At 41.1% G+C, this 22,680-nt stretch overlaps 1 protein-coding gene across 1 annotated transcript in view; it reads left to right on the forward strand.

Moving 5' to 3' along the window:
* LOC139722590 (C3 and PZP-like alpha-2-macroglobulin domain-containing protein 8) overlaps positions 1-22,680 on the forward strand; it is a 53,787-nt gene that overhangs the window by 23,788 nt on the left and 7,319 nt on the right. Inside the window, exons 13-29 of the mRNA XM_071633893.1 lie at positions 535-706; positions 1,587-1,759; positions 2,310-2,459; positions 3,263-3,400; positions 9,014-9,071; positions 9,734-9,857; positions 10,731-10,962; positions 11,220-11,370; positions 12,444-12,562; positions 12,735-12,786; positions 14,070-14,273; positions 14,876-14,967; positions 15,545-15,686; positions 16,308-16,397; positions 16,973-17,149; positions 17,758-17,996; positions 22,245-22,491. Coding sequence (XP_071489994.1) covers positions 535-706; positions 1,587-1,759; positions 2,310-2,459; positions 3,263-3,400; positions 9,014-9,071; positions 9,734-9,857; positions 10,731-10,962; positions 11,220-11,370; positions 12,444-12,562; positions 12,735-12,786; positions 14,070-14,273; positions 14,876-14,967; positions 15,545-15,686; positions 16,308-16,397; positions 16,973-17,149; positions 17,758-17,996; positions 22,245-22,491 — 2,560 coding nt within the window. The remainder of the gene's footprint in view (positions 1-534; positions 707-1,586; positions 1,760-2,309; positions 2,460-3,262; positions 3,401-9,013; positions 9,072-9,733; positions 9,858-10,730; positions 10,963-11,219; positions 11,371-12,443; positions 12,563-12,734; positions 12,787-14,069; positions 14,274-14,875; positions 14,968-15,544; positions 15,687-16,307; positions 16,398-16,972; positions 17,150-17,757; positions 17,997-22,244; positions 22,492-22,680) is intronic.

Below are 22,680 nucleotides of genomic sequence, written 5' to 3' on the forward strand. Positions count from 1 at the left end.
TCACCAAAGGGAAGGTTTATGCACCCTTTCTTGAGCCTCATGTGAAGAGATATTAGAGTATTATGTCATCATCTTTCTTTAACATGGGTAGCATTCCATCCTCTTCTTCCAGCCACTTATATTTTTCTTTATCGAGCATGTGTCTATGAGTCATTTAGGTGCATACTAGGAAAGGTAAACAAGGCCGACTTTTGGTAGCGTTAGCTCAATGAGCCCTGATGAGAGACCAAAGACATTTCGCGTTACGTGTCGGAGACAGTGTAATAACGATTGCTTTCTTTCGGACTTTTGAAGATTTTCTGCTGCTTTCCAAATACAGTGCTAAATTAGCATATAAAAGATATTGCAACATAGCTAGAGATTATTATGTTCCTAGTATATATCTGTATATTGCAACATCATCGACGTTGGCAAGTTGTCACATTGCCATTCCAAGAATCCTGATTTCCCGGTAATTTGTTGCGTGTGCAAATTGGTCCAATTTTAGTACTGTACATAGTAATGATCTGTTGCTGATATCTATTCTTTTGCCAGGTGGGGACGATGGCAACTGTACACATCAAGTCGACATGTCCTTGTAATTTCACCCTCCACTACGAAGTCATGTCGCGCGGTAACATCGTCACGTCCGGGCTTCATACAGCAAGGCGGAAGAGACAGGCGTATGAAATTGACGACCAGGACCCACCGATACAGCTAACCCAAGGTTAGGCCCAATGTTGACATCAAAGTTTGGCATTTTGACAGATTTGATAGTTGTTGATTATTAGAGGGGAGTTTGGTGGGGAGGGAGGGAGTTACTGAAGCAGACCTGACTCACAAAGACATGACGAGGTGAATGGCATTACACAGGTGTTGTGAGATATCAGGCACATGATAATATAATATTGCATGGACGTGGGTTTCATTTTATGCGTGTTTTGTCATAATTTTTTCGTTCTCTTGATACATTGGGTTGGTACTTCCAAGAATTCATTTCTTGTTTTCAGATTCTTAATCACCCAAACAGGAACCTCCTTCTTAGAGGATTTTTCCCCCAAGCATCATGCATTTCTGAAACAGCCTATTTTATTATCCTATCAATGTAATGAAGTATCTTTTCACGCCTTAAAACATGAAGATTCAAAGCATTAGTGCTTCGTAAGCAATCCAGGGTCATATTTCGCCAGGTTTTAGTCTTTGTAATACGTATACATTTCTAACTTTTACAAATCGTACATACCCGTCATGCCTGGAGATTTACGTCTACTACTCATGTGAGTCCACCATAAAACCATACGCATGTGTATACTCTTGAGGTGTCTGCACAATAAGTGGAAGACGGAGAAGTCAGCACATTAATACAAGTGTATGTTTAATACTGCAGACTTCATATTGACCCGTTATTCAAGAAAGGGCCGATTAAGCGTGCGTTTTTTAAAATCTGTCTGCATGTTTTATTAATTCATGACATCAAGTTGGACACTACATTGATGTCGTCGTGTAGACCTTTCGCTGAGACAACGTCTGTCCTGCCTCGTTTGTCACATTGTTGTTATATTCCATCTCTTCCTCCCCCCCCCCCCCCCCCCCCCCCCCCCCCGCAGGTGACGGGAACGAGACGCGATCTCGGCCGGAGACGTGCGACACGTCTCTGAGCTTCATGGTCACTGCAGCCATGTCACCGATGAGTCGCCTCCTCGTCTACTACGTGCGAGACGACGAAGAGGGCGTGGTTGACACGCTGCAACTGGACGTCGAACCCAGCTTTGAAAACAAGGTGAGAATCGGCGACACATAGTAATATCTGTGTCTTTCGAGGAGTATTACTACGCAGTGGTGTTTTGTATTAGTTGCAGAAAATGATTGCCCTTGTTAAGGCTATCATTCTATCCGATCTTTTTTGTTTGTTTGTTTGTATGTTTGTTTGTTTGTTTGTTTGTTTGTTTTTTTGCTGAAATGCAAGGAGGTGAGAGCATGTAGTGAATTTAGTGCTCAGTGCAATCCTAGCTGCGTGCATGCTGCAGCAATACGAGAAGGCGCTGTTTTGCAAAACGCCACTTAGGCACATAATGCAGAACGAAAAGGCAGCTAGGTTATAGCAATTTATCAAGACATTTGTATTTATGGAAAATGTTGGGAGGCGACTCTTTATAATCCGCGGAGGCTTCTTGTTTGGGACAAGAAAGAGAAGATGGCGATTCGTTGGTACACGTCGATTCGCATATTACTGTCCAATGTGTCTCGTTTGGTGCACGTCGCATCTCAGCTGGGCCATTGCCTAATACTATCTCACATGTACAACAGTCTGTGTTTATGCACTCTTTCAGGTGTCTGTGTCATGGTCCAGGAACGAGACGCTACCGAAGGCCCAGGCGACCATGGTGATCTCAGCCAAGCCAGACTCGTGTGTCTGTGTGGCTACTGTGGACAAGAGTGTTCAACTCCTCAAACCAGGATACCAGCTTACACCAGCGCAGGTGCGTGTATATCTGGCTGTGTCTGTCGCTGTACAGCTTATTCCGCACGATCGAAACAAAATTATGGGCACAGCAAAGGTTTTGTGATATCACAAGCAGTTGGAATTTTTGTAACTTAACAAACTAAAAAAAAAACAAAATTTTTTGAAGAGATTCTATGTGCTTTTTTGTACAAGAATATTGCAGCAACTATTATGCGCAAAGCTTTCACTGATTTTTAAAACTAAGTTTTAGTTTGTTTGAAGTTTGGATTACTTGAATGCCTATGATCATCTGCTTATGAGCATGATGTTCTAAGCGAATAGTTTGGTCCATCATATCTAAGTTTAATGTTAGCAATACGTCATTTGAATTTGTTTACTTATTTGATCATTTATTTGTTTTAATGGTAGATTCTATGCCGGGAATGTGTAGATTTCTAATGTAGTGGAATGTTTCACTGTATCTCCGATGTATTTGTTTTTGTCATGCGCTGCGATATGACGTCAGAGAATTCCCAAATGAAAGATTATGCCCGAGAAAATTCCGAAGCACACTATCAGCAAATTCATAATATTATGTAGGTCTGTCTAATAAGAAGGCATATATATTTTGTGAGATAATACAACTGAAATTACCGCAGCAACAACTTAAGTCTTCACAGTTGATTCGTCGTTGCTTGCAATTGAGTTGCAGTTACCGTTAAAGTGCGAACAGTATATGTAAATAGCCTACTACCCGCTCAAAAGTATGAATTGTTAAATGTTGAAAGGTATCGTGACCGAAAGGAAAAATAACAGTCCAGGAATGATACTTTTTAAAAGGTTTTCGCTGAGATGGCCAAATACGACCTGTCAGATGGAAGATACGAGGACACGTTTTGGTGGAGCACGTCCTTCAGAAGGAAACGATCCCCCATGTGGAACGCAATGCGGATGAGGGACGCAGATTACGCCTTTAGGGTGAGTGCAGACGCTCACCATGGATCGTTTTTGTCTTTGTGATCAGTTTGCATGCTGGTTGAGGGTGACATTGTGTGTTTTCCCTCACAAGAAGCTGACTATACTCAATAAAACGTATACCAGATCAAGCAAACAATGAGGGTAAAGAGAACATTGAATGGTAATAATAGAAGTGTCAGTTGTTGTTGCAGTAGCTGTGAAAACTGTAATAATGATTAGGATATTCCAAATGATGATGATGGTGATGAAGTTGATAATGTGATGATAATGATAATGATGATGATGATGATAGTATTAGTAATAGTAATAGTAATAGTGATAGTAATATTAGTGGTAATAGTAATAGTAATAGTAATAAGTAATAGTAATAGGAGTAATAATAATAATAATAATCATCGCCAGTAAATAAGGAGAAACATCAGACGATCTTGGTATATGATGTTCAAGAGTTTATTGGCCGTGACCGAGTCAGCGGTACGGTACAGATACACACGTCGGGTGTAACACGTTGCAAGCACAACACGTGGAAACCGATCAGAGTATGGAACGCCACTTGATACCACCTAACTATAATTATAATCATAATGGCGTGATCCCTTTCTTCATTCCTCTTGTTATTAAAATGATGGCACTACCCTGTACATACAATCTACTCAAAACTACTCTTTCTAAAATAACCTTGATCAACAACATACTGTACGCATCTACTCGAAACTGCTGTTTCTGAAATAGCCTTGATCAACAACATGGTGTCAGGCTATATGCATGAGCAAAACGACAATCATACACACTATCCTTCACATCACATAGGGCCCAACTCTGAACAATGTAGCAATGTATAAACAAAACAACTACATGGTATTAACTTCCTTCTCGCTGAATAACTTAAAACTGTTGCATGACTGTTATCTATAACGGCCTACTCTAAGAATAAATATTGATCACATACATATATAAAACAAATTAAACAATATCTAACCTAACATTAAAACAATTTAGGTTGATTACGCAACTAGTAGATAACTGCACTATCACAAACACACATAATCAGGCCTACCTTACACAATGAGTGAAAATAACATCACTTATAACACAACTATCATGCTGAAGCTCCATTAATCAAAACACTTTTTACCGCCATCAAACTGCTTAACACATCTATAATGTTTGAGCACACACAGTAACTCATAAATAAGTTACACTAAACTCCAAACTTTGACAGAGTGAAATCAATCACAAAATGTTATGTATGGGACTGTACACAGCAACCAATGAGAGAACATACAACTACACTTGTACAAACTGTACCTACATACATAGTTATAGTGTACCTCAATACGTACCCCTATCAAAAATACTCAAAAACACGTCATACCTCACTTCCTCTTTACTCCTTAAGCCAAACACATCCAATGAATCAGCCTTGCAAAAGGAAGAATAATGTGTACAAATATTAATATAACAGCCAAAAATGAATAATATCATCTTAACAACGATTACTTATACTGGGTGTAAAATACTGGAAAAGGGCCACACACATATACATGTATGTGTGTAGATGGGAGAAGTGTGAAAAAAAACACCTGCAGTTGCCCAAGACTATAATGAACAATAAATATAACCATATTTAGTACAGATGCCCACAAAAAAAAGGGAAAAACACTATCCAATATCTACCAATACTGGCTGTCAAATGTGAAACCTATCTAAATATAAAGATTGTCATGAAATACAAAGCAAACTGTTATGACATACCAAAAATGACATATACTGTATTCACATTCATGTAACAGTATGTTACAGATATCCGCATAGGATACTACAAAAGGTGGACAGCGGGTCAGGTCTGGAGAATGGGTACATGTACAGTACCTGCCCCACAGAAAATCTGTGTTCGTAAGCGAAATAGGAATACATGTATATCAAATCATGACAAGGAATGACTGGTATAAAAAGCAATGATCCGGCATGCAATACGGCAACAATGCCTAGAGATGATACAACTTAGAACTTACACTGTATATACAAATGTGCGAGATGTATGAAAATTCAATATGTACAGACGCCAGCATAGGAGAAGCTGGTATACAACCTTTTAGGCATTTTACTCCAGAAATAAAATAAAACCGACATCACAATGTGAATTAACCAGCAGTGAGTACCAATAGGTAATAAACCTAGTACGTATTAAAAACCAGCTCATACACTTTAAAAGACTTCAACACACAGTAGAAAGAGGAGAATGTGCGGTCCCTTCCGGAAAGCAAAATACACGTACAGCTGTACAATGTCACATTTAAAAAAAGAATACTCCCTGTGGACTTGATACTAAGGTAAGTATGGAAATAATGGGAAGTATTGGACTCTTCAATACATGTATAAAACATGCAGACTGTAAGATATGCTGCAAGGAGCTGGCAAATAAAAAAAATGTACCGGTAACAAAGTTATATGTTCATAACTTACTACATATGTATTGACACTGAGCCGCAATGAGACAATGATAAAACACTTGAAACATATAACTTAACATATTCCCTTCATCTGTTAAAAAAGAAAGAATTAAAAATTTTGAAAAAAAATGGCACACTTGTGACAATAATGAACACAATTAACATAACCTTAATGCCAATTTGAGAAACAAAATATCCTGCAATGCGGAGGATATAAAGTAATAGTCTCCCTACATAAACCTATCAGAATTATGTCTACAATTATACTGACCATGGTTTAAGGGAAAGTAAGAAACAAAACAACTTATAGAGTAATACACAGTAGAAGATGACACGGGGGTAGAATACCCTACTTAAGTCCTTCAACCTGGAGTTACTGGGGACAAGGGTGGGTGGTACGGCACTGCGAGGCCAGTACAGGCTGGGGGTGCTGGGGGATGCGCGATCCAAGGCACAGGGGAGCAGTTGACGTTCACGGTTAACCAGTCGGTGATGTCACTGGTAGGAGGTTGGTGAACAGGATGGCGCTTGGTGGTCATCATCCAGCTGGCAAGATGCAGAGCACCATCAAGGGGGCGACAAGAAGGACCTCCTTCAACAGGGATTGAAGGCAGGCGGTGGCCAAAGGTCCAGGGGAATGAACTCCAGGTTGGGCTAGCGTCAAAGCAGGCAGGGTCAGCACTATCCAAGGACAGGTGGAGGCCCAGGGTGTCATCATCGGCATTGGGGGTTCGTGACTGGTCAGCAGCGAGGACAGAAACCGCAGTCTGACTGGTTGATGGGCACACGTCTGGTGACGGAGTACGGCAATCCAGCTGATGGACAGGATCACGAGGCTCTCCAGCAACAACCAGGGCTGACAGCTGGTCACTCCGGTCAAGGGCAGACCGACACTGGTAGCTAAATGCTGCCATGTCACGATAGGCGTTGTGATGTAGCGGAGGAGAAATAGCCACACAATCACTGTTGTGGGGAACACCTGGCGTCTCTCCATCAGGGCTGATGATGGGCCACTTCTGATGATCATCAGGAGGGGTGGCGTTCCTGGGATACAAGGAGGGAAATGTCTCACCAACAGTGGCAAGACTTGCACTCTCAGGAGATGGGTGGAGTCCCATCAGCGTATAATCTATGGGATTCCTAGAGTGAGGCTCAGCACTAATCACAGGGGTACCAGAACTACATTCTGTACACACAGGGGGATCACAGCTAGGCTCAGTGATAGAAGTATCACAAGTGGGATCAATGACTAGGGATTTACATGTAGTGTGTGTACACTCATCTAACGAGGACCCAAAGCTATTCATGGAGACTAGCCCGGAGCACATGATATGTTCACTAGAAGAGGGAGCAGCACCAATTCCACGGGAGTCACACTCAGAGCTATGCTCAGTAACTATGGCAACACTACTGACCTCTGTACAGGGAAAGGCAGAGCTGGGCTCAGTGACAGGAGTAGCAGTGGGACAGTCAACCTCATATCCAATACATGAAGTGGTCAAAATACCAGAGGACCTGCTCGAATGTGTAACCAGACAACCATCCAACCAATCATCCCTATCAGCATGGTCAAAGCTAAGACTGTCACCTACATACACTTTAGTCTGGGTACTAATGCCACATTCATTTTCCCTCTCATTCTCGGGAAAGCACTCACGCCTAGCAGACTGACATACTTCTGACTGACCACCATTGTCACTTTCTTTCTCCATCTTACTCTCGAGAAACCACTTACAATCATCACAGGGCTGATCCCCAACACATTCATCATGTTGTGTCTCATACTCTTTGCACTTCTGTGCAGACACTGTAGGCTTACTAATCTGATTGCCGTGACGGTCAGACTCCATCGACTCAGGCTCATGTGTATGCTCACATTCACATGCACTAGCGATGCTAGTTGGAGTCTCATTCATCTGCACAAGGATATCACACTGCCCGTAAACTGTATGTCCAAATGTAGGCTCACACACACACTCACACTTTGTCTCCGTCTTCACTACGTGGACATCATCACTCATCACTGTGTGCACAGGTGGATCAACACAACCTAAGTTTAACGGCAAATCAGTGTATGTGAATACGAGCTCGTCACCAAACATGATCTTATGTTTTGAGGGTCTAATGGACAAATCGTTGTGTTCCATGAATGGAGCACCTGCTGCGACTGCAGCATTCATATACCCATCCTCAACCACAAAGCCGTCAAACCACATCTCATAACCACTAGCACTGTGGACCAGTCGGAAAGAAGTGAGACCTACAATGCATGATGGGAGGGTAAACGATTCATCACAATCAATGTAGTCGTCATAGCCAAAATCGTCAACGACGATATCTAAACCACACGCTTCAGCAGCCGATTCACTCACCAAATTAATGGGAGAACCAGAATGCAATTCAACCTGTAAAATCTCTTCATAACCTCCCCGAAGGGTAGCAGGGAAATGAGGGACCTTATCGTCAGGCTTGCGTGTCGCTTCGAAGTCCGAAGCGGCATTGCCAACCGGGCGCCAGGGTTGGGCTTTCTCCACCTCCGGCTTCGCGGAGGCAGCAGCGCAACGCCGCTCGCGCTCGGATGCCGTGCCGCTACGAGTGGGCTCGGCCACAGCCGCGCATCGCTGCGTCGACGATGCTGCGGGCATTGCAGTGCGTAGAGCTGCGGCAACTCAATAAACTCGAACTCTAGTGTCTTTTACCTCGATTGTCACACCAAATTATTTGGTGAGCGTCTGACCCCTATTGATTGGGCTGGATTCACCTTAATCTAGGATCCTGGTAGCGTCTATTGATGAATTCATGGATTCGAATCAGCGCTGTCACCACGCCAGTAAATAAGGAGAAACATCAGACGATCTTGGTATATGATGTTCAAGAGTTTATTGGCCGTGACCGAGTCAGCGGTACGGTACAGATACACACGTCGGGTGTAACACGTTGCAAGCACAACACGTGGAAACCGATCAGAGTATGGAACGCCACTTGATACCACCTAACTATAATTATAATCATAATGGCGCATCATCATCATCATCAACATCATAATGTAATCATAATCATAATCATATTTATGATTATAATGATAATGCTGATTATGTACGTATTGTTTCTGTGTCCTTAGTCTAAAATGCACACTGTATGTTGTAAACTCTTTACACAGGAAGCGGGCTTGAGAGTTATGACGGACAAAGTGCAGCTCAGGTTCCAAGGGATTCCGGGTACGTCACAATCACCACATCCTTCGAAAAAGCGCTTTCTTGCTCTAACGAGCGAAAAATTTCATGTGTCTTTTAGCATAAAACCACTGTGACGTTGATATACTTGACTACACGTGACATATGGACGTTCCTTAGCACATCAACATCGGATGATTGGCTGATCTTAAGACGATCAACCTTTCTACTGTTCTACGTTGTTTTTTCTGTTGGTTTACGTTTTGTTTTGTTTTGTTTTTTGATGCCTCCATTTATAACACCTTGTCATCCAAAAAGCTTTTCAATCGGTCACAGAGAAAGCTCGCTCATTAATTATGCTGTCATTAATAGCGTTGGATGAGTTGCTTTCTTGGTACTATGCATCTACTACTAGTAATTTAAATGGCACAAACCTCTCTAATGTTAATGTTTGCGTGGCCTGCAATTTCGGTTACATTTGCTATTGTTACGGTATGATTTTGGAGTTTCATATTTCTGTAAAGAATATTGACGAATGAACAATAATTTGCGGTGAAAAATTGAATAAGGTTTTAACAACCAGCTCTTATTTCATCTGTAATGTCAGCTTCTTAATCTTGCATATGCTTTTACTTATGCTAGTGGACATTCATCTAAATTTACATTTCCGACGTAAAATGATGGAAAATGACCATGTCTTTTTGTAGGATCGCACGAGGCGGACGGACCGGAAGTCACTCCTTTGAAGTCCTGGCGATCTGATCAGAGACTGGATAGGCGGAGACGTGCCTACTTCCCAGAAACGTGGATTTTCAACTGCTTTAACATCAGGTGGGCACTTTCACTACTCAGATTATCTGTTCTCTGGAAATGATTTGGGCTGTGAAAATGACATTATATGATATAATACTGTATAGATAAATCCAGAAGACGCCTAAATATGTACAAAAGTCAACAAGACACACGCACAAATCCGAATCATGATTCCATTCAGTTTTTACACAATACCATACTGTTTGGTCCAGAACTTACTGTGTTATTCTGACAATTGATTTCATCTGCAGCTGAATATTAGAAGGAAATACTTCCTCTAGATGGGTTATGTGTTGGTAGCACTGTTGCTGTTCGCATTTACACTGCAAAAAGTCCGGTGTTAAATAGTGAACACCGAGCTGGTGTTAAATTTTCGGTGCTCATTTATGGTGTTAAATTAACACCTCCGGGTGTCATTTCCAAATTTTAAACTGTTTTTTGAAGAGTTTCTTAGTAACTGCACTTCTTGTTGATTTTTAATTTAAACAAGACGATCAAGAATTTTACATGAAAATACTAGATTTTTTAAAATATGTGAAAATAAATTTACACCACAGTAACACCAGCTGGTGTGGTCTCTTATTGAAGCTGGACGGGTGTTAAACCATTGATATTAACACCAACAAATATCAAATCAACACCATGTGGTGTCATTTTTTAATTAACACCAGTACAGTGTCAAAATAACACCAGGTACAGTGTCAAATTAACACCACGAAGTGTCAGGTGAACACTTTTCAACACCATCACAATGCATTTTCTACACCTGTGGATGTGGTCCTGTATTGAAGTTTGATCGGTGTTAGATTTAACACCCGTGGTGTTAAATCTAACACCGATGTTTTTACAGTGTATGATCGTAAATCATTTCGATCTTGCTCTTATCTCCAGCTCGACGAGACGGGATCACTACATCCCTCTCCAGGTCCCAGATAGCATCACTACGTGGCAGACCGACGTGGTAGCCATGTCCCCCCATCACGGTCTGGGTGTGGCCACCTCGGTACCCCTGGTCGCCTTCAAGGACTTCTTCATCCAGTACACCCTCCCTTACTCCGTCATCAGGGGCGAACAGTTGCGAGTTCCCCTTAGTGTGTTCAATTACATGGACGTGTGTGTGAAGGTAAGATTATAGTATTATGAGAAACTTTTTGTAAGACTTAGTGCAAAAGACGTAAGATCAAATGTCATTTCTTCACATGCTGAAATGACACAAACGTCGATGCTCAATGCGTTCAAATGATGTGTGGCAAGATGACACTTGATTGTCGGGAATGTTTGTTTGTAATGGTTCATTGTGCTCATTTTGAAGCTCATCTCTCTTTCCATGCATTAATTTGGGTTACTAATGTGTGCTTGTCTCAATGTTTTAATACATAGGTGATAACGACGGTGCATATTCAAGAAGGGGTCAAATTTCTGAACTACGGAGGCCGGACACACACGTTGACCCAGTGTTTGCGAGCAAAGGAGAGCTTGACCACACAAATAGAACTAGTCTTCACCGAGCTAGGAAAGAAGAGGATACATGGTAAATAACATAACGATCAAAATGCATCTGTGTTGTCTCTGTGAACTTTATGTTATGACCCCCCATTTCCTCTCCCACCCCACCCCACCCTGTCATTACGGAACAGAGGATAAGATGAGCGAAGTATTTGTAATTATAATCATTATTATGTTACATTATAGGTATTAGACACTAATGTCATCACCATCAACATTAACCTAAAATGTGCTCATTTTCAGTAATTTTCATCATTATGACTATTTTCATCATTATCATCATTCTTGTGAAAATCATTATAAAAATGAACATCATTATGCAGGGCTCGACATTAGCGGTGGCTCGGTAGCCACTAAAAAATTGGTGTCGGGCCAGCAACTTTATCTTTTGGTGGCCCGATAATCGTCTAAAATTAAAAATGGGTTGTTGCTTTTGCTTTCATTTCGGGTCACTTCACATCTTTTTCGAACCACTAACAGTTCACTTTGTAAAGATTTTAGTGGCCCGCAGGGGCCGCCAGACCCAAAAAAAGAAAAAAGAAGAAGAAGAAAAAAAACAGAGGTTAATGTCGAGCCCTGTCATGTACCATCCCGTCATGGTTCTCACGTGTGACTGTTACGATGCTGCTGTTCTATATTTGTCGTGATGATACATGCTAGAGTATGTCAGGACAGGTGCATCACACTGAAAATATGCAATGATGAAAAAAATTTTTTTTTTTTTTTTTTACGGTCATGGAAATCAAAATTGTTTTGGTGGCAGCACCGCGACATAGCCAACATGTATGACCGTAGACTCCTAAACAGGAGGTCTCGAGTTCGATGTTTAAACCCACAATGCTCCCCTTGATCCTGGCATAAAAACTGGATACCCTATAATACTGATACCTCTGGGTAATAAGTGCTTCCAGCGCTAAGGAAACTAACATGGTTGACAAAACAATGAGGTCAAAGCAAATGAATGTCGAAGGTAGAAAATAAAGAAAGTCGTTCGCGAGTACGGAGACGATTAACCGGCGTCCTCATAATAATAGTAAATCAGAGTAGATGTCCATCTCACAAGAACTGACCTATCTCCATCCTGCTTCCTTTGACCAGCCGGTGCAGAGGCGTTGATGACGCTGTCGTGTGACTGCCAAGAGGAGCCAGGGCGTGGCGACATCCCGATGTCCACCCCGCTGGCTCGAGACAAAATTACCAACAGTATTCTCGTAGAGGTAAGACGAGTTCCTTGGTAGCTTTGTTGCAGCTATTTCACCATCCTATTGCCACCATTGTCGAGATAAACACTGACTTTCTTCTAGTAATCATTGACTCTACACTTAGGCGAAAGTGTAGACAAATTTATTCATTTTTGTTGTTTTTATTTATTTTTGTTTCACGTTACAGCCGGAGGGTATTGCCAGAGGATATACTTACAGCGTTTTCTTCTGTCCAAATGGTAAGTGCTGTTCCTAACAATTAAAAGCACAATTACTTTTTTGCAGTTTTTCTAGTTGAGTGTCCAAGCCTCATTAATTATACTATCGAGTACTTCTTTAACGATGCAAGTTCATCAAGTCACTTTCAATATTTTTATGCCGATTTTATTTGAATTTAGGAAATATTTCTTTTTTTTTAATGAGATGTCCTATTTCGATATTATGTGTACGCCAATGTCAATATGAACTGATCTTCATCAGTGAAAAGTGATTAGTCGAATTGGCACCACGTGACAGTCATTGTTTCGTCATATTGTACAGTAGTGCACTAGAACCATGGACCTAATATAACATGGACTATTCACGGCAGTCTTTCTTTGATGTAATGATCGTCACCGACACATGATTATGTGCATCTTAATGAGTACATTCAGGTGTCTTGACAATAACGATTGTGTAATCATGTATCGTCACTAACAAAAGAATCGTTTCCCTCATTTCAGTCTTGTTTCGCTGATGTGCCTTTTTCAGACGGAAATGTCTTTGAATAAATACAGATGATGAGGGGCGGCAAAACCTGAGATCATGACAAATTTTGTGTCAAAAGATGGGCAATTGCTGATTCGCACATTTTCGCACACGCATAAGACCTTGCCTGATGGCAAGATATACCTGTTCTCTACCATCACCATCCCTTTTTGCTCTGGAATAAGCTGCGGAAAAGTGAAATATTGAGATCAAGAACGACAAACATTCTGCCAAAATGTTAGAATGTTAAAAACTGCCTGCTTCTCCCAAGCAAAATTGTTTGAGGCATGATTTCCTAACATACACCACAACTGCACTTTCATTTTACCTGATTTTTGTGAGTTATTTTCTTCTGCGCATATAGTTTTATATTTCTCGAATCTCTGTCTTGTTCTTCTCCCGGCTTGCTGGCGGTGACAATCATGGGATCAAAGCACTGAAGCATGCTAAAAATGTCTTTGTGAGGCTTTTGAGATGTACAGGTGCATGAATTAATTAACGATACGATGAATGTCCTTGTATATTAGGTCCATGACTAGAACTAACCATGAATCATCTGCGGGGGAAACATACGTCAGAAATTCTCTTTATTCACGATATATGCTATGTGATACGTCATTCTAAAATTCTGCTCCCCGAATTCATAAGTAGCCGTCATGCTCGTCCAGTAGACATCTACCTTCAGCCTCGCTGAAATAACTGTAATTAGGCTCACTACATTCGTCATGTATCTTTGCTCGAAATCATGCTCTATCATTGATAATGTTATATGCAGAGCGCATTCACATTTCCACCCCGAGCTACGACGAGTACCAGTTCGTCCACCCGCCCGACGGCATGGAGTTCTTTACCTTCCTCTGTAAGGCTACAAGCAACGCCAAGATCGCCCTCACCGGCGATCAGACAGACAACATATTCTTTGAAATCGTCCTTGGTGGCTTCATTAACACTCAGTCCTGGATCTCGAGGGGGAGGAGAGGTATAGGATTTACACATAGATATATATACTAAAAACACATAGTCTCTATGGCTTTCCATCGCTTCCCTATGTCCACACTGTGTATCCTTTTAACTATTTCTTTCTTTTTTATATTTGCATGTGTTTTTTTCTCCTCGTCGTTCTGTAATTATGTAATTCACCATTTTCTCACTTCCCCTTCTTCCCCTTTTCTTGTCATTATAGATTTTAATAATTGTTTTTTGTGATTAGAGGTTCTATTTGTGTTTAAATGCAATCACTGGAGTATCACTGACTAGTCTTGTAATAGCGAATATTCGGAAGTTCCTGCACGCAGGTTTTTAAACCAATCTATGTCCCGTTTGTATTTAGTATTGCATTAGAGTCAAGTTTCTTAGGATGCCCTTGATAAAGCTGCAAATCACTCGAGTATTCACATCATGCATTTATATCATCAGATCTCTTGCACAAAATAACCAAAAAAAAAAAACCCCAAACAAACAAACAAAACAAAAACAAAACGTGCAATAGATGAGATGACGCCGAAACAATAGATATTTTGTATTGCCCGAAGACAAGTTTGATGACTATGGAATATGCCGTTGATATTGTGTGTGGTACAGGGCCGAAGATCCAAACGGCCTCTACGCCCGGTATAGTGAGCTGGGAGGAGTTTAGAGCATTCTGGATTAGTTGGAGTGATACACAGATACAGGTTTGTTAGTTTCACTCTTTGATTACTTTTTCACTTAAGTGATACATGATCATGCCAAATAACATGACGTACGGTTGTGAAACCAGTCAGTCAGTATTATGCCATTCCATCGGTTTGTTCGCCAGTTCAATTCATTTTCCCGTTTATACAATTTGTTACTTTACAACACGAAATATTGATCTACGCTATTTTTTCCAACAGTTTTCTTCTGACGAGTGTCAAAAGGTATACGAAGGATATAAAAAAAAATCCCCAGCAATCCAGACATTAAGAATATTGTGGAATAGAACTCTGCGATTAAAACATTCCAAAAGATTTCATCTCATTGTACTATACGCATGATGGTGAGTATAGTTTACCAACTCACTCACGCAATCCATTTTCGCATGTGAGTCTAATACCGTGTAGATATCATGAAAAAAACAAAACGTTGAACAGAAAGACTTGAACTTTGACATGCACTATACAACGAGTTGTGATTAAACAGATTTGATGTTAGTTTAGTATTATAACTTTGGAGTAATGATCATCAAATTTTGTTTTGTCTTTTTCGTTCCAATCTTTCCACATATTCTAGATCGGATACGGAGAGACGAAAGTCAACGAGTCTGTCATCTTGACCCTGAATGACCCTTCTCTGGCCACCATGAACGTCCAATATATTGGATTTGCCACCGGATCTGGGTCGCTTGGCGAATTCAGAATATGGAAGAGAAAGGGTAACTATATAATTCAAAGGGAATCTTTCAATGCATAATATGTGTTTGTTTTGACACGATGTCGATGAATAAAAACGTAAGCTGGGCTGCAATAGAGGCTGTTTTACATTTGGTGTGTTTTTTTTCCTTCGTCAAAATAGAAAAAGAAGTTATTGTACTTCACAAAAACTTCATTCAGCATGCTTTAACGTGCAGTTTTCTCATTTTAAAATCGAAATATGATTTTTGCATTTAAGAAGTTGGCAGCCCTGCGTCGAATGCACGTCAGACACTCGATTTATTATCACCTTCGACGTACGATTAGGAACAGCTTAGTGATAAACTTGAAACTCTCCTCATTTTACTGATTTATGATCTGTTTCTAATTTACTCTCAGTGGATGAATCACTCTTATTTAAAAAAAAATGTCTGGGTAGATTAATAGATACATGTTATTGGATTGAGAAAAGATCCCCTTTGTTTAAGAAGTAAAGCTCATACTGAGACAGTTATATATAACGAAAATAAAATGAATTTGAAGAAATTGCAGCGTAAGATCATGTGACACAACGTGCAAGTATATAGTTGCATCCTTTGACAGTATATCGTGTTTCTACGCATCGCATTCTCATCTCTTCTTAGGCAACAGCGAGATATACCACGAGGCATTTACGCTCACCTTACCGCTGAACTTTGTCCACGGGTCCGAGCGGGCTCAGGCCACGATGATAGGTATGTGAACGAGGTAATATAGGCAAACGATTTGTTGTGTGTGAGAATGCTATGCTAGGTACGCGGGTGAGATGATAAGTTTATGAAAAAAGATGTCTTGGTGTATTGATAAATGGATTGGTGTATGAATGATTTGATGATAGAGTGATATGTGTGAGTATTAGTCAAGGCACATGGTAATGAAAGATTTTTTTTTTTTTAATATGAATTAGAAAATACCGGTAAGTACTTTAATCATGGAGCATAACCAGTTTTTTATATGAACGAGAACAGAATCCTGAAGAAGGCAGAAAAGAATAATACAAGTGTATAACAAGGAATGTAGAAGTGCAGAGGTAGAACATAAAGTTTGTTTGCACTGAATATATATTAAAAAAAAAACATGAATATGCGCAATTGTGATACACACACACACACACACACACACAAAGAAACAAACCAAGATAAGTAATTTGCATGACATGTACGGGGATAGATGAAATATGTTAATGTGAAAATATTATGTCCTTCTTCTTACTTTTCCGTTTGTTTTTTTCCTCTCCTTCCCTTCGTCCCCGTTCTTTCTCAATACGAAGCTGACGTCATGGGACCCACCCTAAACAACCTCCACAATCTGATCCGACTGCCGTTCGGCTGCGGGGAGCAGAACATGATTCACTTCGCGCCCAATGTCTACATCATGAGATACCTGCAGCGGACCAATCAGCTGACCGATGACGTCAAAAGCGAGGCAACGAACTTTCTCGTCATGGGTAAAATAATATTACACTCTCCACAGATTTATCCGTAAATATATCACCCCCCCCCCCCATGCAATAGCCAATAATAAGGCTAGTCTCTATGACCTCTTTTAGGAGTAGGCCTACAGCGGATTACCGAACATGAATGACAACCTGTGATGTTGCAACAATAAAGGTTATTCTGCATAAAATGTTACTGGTGAAAATAAGAAGGAAGAAGAAGAAGAAGAAGAAGAAGAAAAGGGCACTCTTGCGTAATCCACTCATATGACTGTACACATACTTTTTTGTGTTGCTTGTACAGTTTTCAGTTATGCCGTGTGAAATTCACTGGGTTTGTTGTTCTTTCAAAATCACTGACGGTAATAAAAAAAGTGATGCTCGAGCAACAACACTGATTCAGTATGCAAACGGTTAGTCATTCAATAACAAATCATCCCCTAACATTTTCAGAAAAAAGTACTCGTCGATGTACGTACATCTCGATCGAACATGAATGCTGGATGATGAGCAGTGCAGACATCATCAAAGTTTGTATTCTGTGACGACGAATATTAAATAAACTTTCTGAAGGTGACTTGTGAATTCTATAATCGGTGTCAATTTCTTTTCTACTTCAGGTTATCAACGACAGCTGACGTATAAACGCCACGATGGGTCGTACAGTGCATTTGGGGAGAACGATTCGTCTGGCAGCATGTGGCTGACTGCCTTCGTCCTCAAGTCATTCGCCCAATCCCGGACGTTCATCTATATCGACCCCAGAGAGATGCGATTCAGCAAGAACTGGGTTGTTTCGCAGCAAGGCGCGGACGGGTCTTTCCCTCCAGTGGGACGAGTTCTAAACAAAGACATTCAGGTAATGACGGGAAAAGAACGATAATCTTTATTTCTAAATAGAGATTAGTATTGATATCAGAACTATTAATACTTTCTGATAATGTGATGATGTTATAATAAAGTAATGCAAGATAGCCCAATGCGCTTTCAGACATTATGGAATAGATATTACGGGAGCCTATGAAAGAGGATGCAACCTTTTGGAGCAAAAGATTAAAGTGGACGTGTTTTAAGATAAATATTTCCGATGAATAATAAGCCATTCTCCATCTGCCCTCCGAAAAAATCATATCTTCGTCACTAGATTATTGTCTGTTGGGTGAACTGAATTTTGTGAAACATGTGCCACCTGTGTCGTCATTATCCTATACTATAATACTCGAAGTTGTTGTTGTTGTCGCGGCCTTATGTATTTCCTGTTTTATTTCGGCGTTGCTGGTTTCTCTATCTCCTCCCGAGCCGTCGGCTCCGGGCAGTTGCGACCGGTGCCGTCGGCCGCAGGAGAGTATCCTACATCGAATGGCGCGGGTTTCGTCCCCTCTCCGCCTCCGTGTCGACGTCGAGGACGAAAAAGAAAAATTAATTAGCTACATGCATAATGCATTTTTGTGCGTGACGAAGGAGCCGAGCGTTTCAATATTCACGGAACCTGCGCTGGCCTCCTGCTTTCTCGATCTTCCATCTTTTAGCTTGCAGAGACACTGGGGGATACTAAAGATGATGGTGCAGCGAAATCTCTGACATTTTGCGGCGGACGCGCACGCGCACACACAATGTACCTCGCAGAACTCTATACACACTCTACACTGTGTGTATATAGTTCTGTGATGTACCTTTGCCTCCGCCTGTTACGTGTACTGAATGTATTGACGATGGTTACACGAATCTGTGTGTGCGTGATATGGACTACAAGGGCATTTACGTACAGTTCGCCATTATTGGCGTCCCCAAATGAAAACAACGAACGTTGGTTATGTAATTGTATTTTGCACAACTGCAGAATACTATATGCAGCTCTGGTACGTCATTTAGTTTGCTCGCCGTTTGCTCTCAAGTCCGGTGTCATTGTACGCAGACTGTTTAGGACGCGGCTAAATGTATTTGCCGATCGTACCCTTACATATCAGATTACACGCGCAGCTGTGTCCATTCGTTTACTGCAGAGCTGCTGTAATCATACATATTCATAAGATGAGCGGACGTAGAGGAAAACCTCGGTTTGCCGACCGCCTATTTTTAAAATTGCAAGTGGAAATAGAATGTGTGGTTCTATGGTCTATCAAACCAAGTTTTGGTGACAAAAAAAAAAGAGGGAGCAAATGAAGACGAATGCAGTGATGTATATATTCTTCTTTCTTCCATAACATGGGAAAAATATTAAAGAAAAAAAATACGAGGTCGTGAGAATCTACTCCCACGGGTGCCTATTAAACCTGATGACTATGATCTCCCCCTCCCCAAATAATAACAATGATAATAATGATAATAATAATAATAATGATAAGGATAATGATAATAATGATATAATAATAACAATAATAGGAGCAATAATTGTAGGCCTAATATTAATTATGATAATGTACAATCTGAAGCAGATGTAGTTCTATATTGATATGATATATCAAGCCAAGTTTTGGTGATTAAAAACAACAAGGAGGGAGCAAAATTATGAAGACGAAAATATCTTATTTTTCTCTCATAATGTGGGGAAAAGAAATATGAAAAAAAAAAACACAAAACAAACCGAGGCCTTGAGACCAGCCGTGGATTCCCGCGGGTGCCCGCGTGGATGCAAGAGCAGGGGGTAATCAAAGTCATAGTGTTAATATCTTCCCGTTTCAACGGGAACAACCTGTGGGCAGAACTTTCGGGGAATCTCATTTGCGTTTTTGGTAATTTTTCCCTGAATGTTTTTGTTTTTTGCCCTGCGGAGGTGGAAATGTGTGTGTGCGTGAGGGGGGGGGGGAGGGGTGAGGGGCAACAAGACAACTGTTGGACTTCAACGGGTGCAAATAACCCTTCGAAACTCAAGTTCTATAATAAAAGCAAGTAGTGGCGGGAATGATCCCTACCAATGGACCGGATCGCCTGGCATATACTACAAAAATGTATTATAAAATTTCTGGGAAGGGTGGTCATTTAGAAGACACCACAATTAACGAAAGAATGAGAAGACTTTTCTTTTTATTTCTTCAATAAAAATGTGCAAAATCGTATTATGAGAAAAAAAAAATAAAACCCCTCAGACCCGTGGATTTCCACGGGTGCTGCTAGTCCTATACTATAATACTCGAAGTTGTTGTTGTTGTCGCGGCCTTGTGTATTTCCTGTTTTATTTCGGCGTTGCTGGTTTCTCTATCTCCTCCCGAGCCGTCGGCTCCGGGCAGTTGCGACCGGTGCCGTCGGCCGCAGGAGAGTATCCTACATCGAATGGCGTGGGTTTCGTCCCCTCTCCGCCTCCGTGTCGACGTCGAGGACGACAAAGAAAAATTAATTAGCTACATGCATAATGCATTTTTGTGCGTGACGAAAGAGCCGAGCGTTTCAATATTCACGGAACCTGCGCTGGCCTCCTGCTTTCTCGATCTTCCATCTTTTAGCTTGCAGAGACACTGGGGGATACTAAAGATGATGGTGCAGCGAAATCTCTGACATCTTCCGGCGGACGCGCACGCACACACACACAATGCGATACATCTCTATGACACAATGTACTTCGCAGAACTCTATACACACTCTACACATGTACCTTTGCCTCCGCCTGTTACGTGTACTGAATGTATTGACGATGGTTACACGAATCTGTGTGTGCGTGATATGGACTACAAGGGCATTTACGTACAGTTCGCCATTATTGGCGTCCCCAAATGAAAACAACGAACGTTGGTTATGTAATTGCATTTTGCACAACTGCAGAATACTATATGCAGCTCAGGTACGTCATTTAGTTTGCTCGCCGTTTGCTCTCAAGTCCGGTGTCATTGTACGCAGACTGTTTAGGACGCGGCTAAGTTGCCGATCGTACCCTTACATATCAGATTACACGCGCAGCTGTGTCCATTCGTTTACTGCAGAGCTGCTGTAATCATACATATTTATATTCATAAGATGAGCGGACGTAGAGGAAAACCTCGCTTTGCCGACCGCCTATTTTTAAAATTGCAAGTGGAAATAGAATGTGTGGTTCTATGGTCTATCAAACCAAGTTTTGGTGACAAAAAAAGAGGGAGCAAATGAAGACGAATGCAGTGATGTATATATTCTTCTTTCTTCCATAACATGGGAAAATATTAAAGAAAAAAAATACGAGGTCGTGAGAACCTACTCCCACGGGTGCCTATTAAACCTGATGACTATGATCTCCCCCTCCCCAAATAATAACAATGATGATAATAATAATAATAATAATAATGATAAGGATAATGATAATGATATAATAATAATAACAATAATAGGAGCAATAATTGTAGGCCTAATATTAATTATGATAATGTACAATCTGAAGCAGATGTAGTTCTATATTAATATGATATATCAAGCCAAGTTTTGGTGATTAAAAACAACAAGGAGGGAGCAAAATTATGAAGACGAAAATATCTTATTTTTCTCTCATAACGTGGGGAAAAGAAACATGAAAAAAAAAACACAAAACAAACCAAGGCCTTGAGACCAGCCGTGGATTCCCGCGGGTGCCAGCGTGGATGCAAGAGCAGGGGGTAATCAAAGTCATAGTGTTAATATCTTCCCGTTTCGACGGGAACAACCTGTGGGCAGAACTTTCGGGGAATCTCATTTGCGTTTTTGGTAATTTTTCCCTGAATGTTTTTGTTTTTTACCCTGCGGAGGTGGAAATGTGTGTGTGCGTGACGGGGGGGGGGGGAGGGGTGAGGGGCAACAAGACAACTGTTGGACTTCAACGGGTGCAAATAACCCCTCAAAACTCAAGTTCTATAATAAAAGCAAGTAGTGGCGGGAATGATCCCTACCAATGGACCGGATCGCCTGGCATATACTACAAAAATGTATTATAAAATTTCTGGGAAGGGTGGTCATTTAGAAGACAGCACAATTAACGAAAGAATGAGAAGACTTTTCTTTTTATTTCTTCAATAAAAATGTGCAAAATCGTATTATGAGAAAAAAAAATAAAACCCCTCAGACCCGTGGATTTCCACGGGTGCTGCTAGTATTATAAGTAATAATGAGCCCATCTTCGACAAGACAACGTTACTTACACGTGACTTATTGATGCCTTCTAAATGGACAGGGTGGTATCCAGGGCAAAGTGTCCCTGACGGCCTACGTGGTGGTAGCTCTCATGGAGGCCGGACTCGACACGCGGGAGGAGCGCCTCGCCGTCGCCACGGCCCAGAGTTTCTTGGAGGACAATGTCCACCCGGAGGCCATCAGTGACCCGTACACCGCCGCACTGGTCGCCTACGCTCTCACACTCCGAAAGAGCACGTACGCTCCGACCGCTGAGCGGATTCTTTCCAACATGGCCATCAGGAGGGGTGAGACCATTACACTCTCTTACAGATGTTGAGAATAAAGAAATTAGTTCCGCTACGTACGAAATTAAGCTCTGCTGTCATAAACTCTGTCAATTAAGACTTACAGATGAAACGAAAGCGAGGAGCAAAATGGACTTCGCATATTCTCAAGACCCTCGAAATTATAGTGACATAGATCAAAGTCGATTA

Source organism: Diadema antillarum, unplaced genomic scaffold, assembly GCF_040938485.1.
Source record: "Diadema antillarum isolate AM-2024a unplaced genomic scaffold, OU_Dant_1.0 scf00000167, whole genome shotgun sequence".
In the NCBI taxonomy this organism is placed as follows: Eukaryota; Metazoa; Echinodermata; class Echinoidea; order Diadematoida; family Diadematidae; genus Diadema; species Diadema antillarum.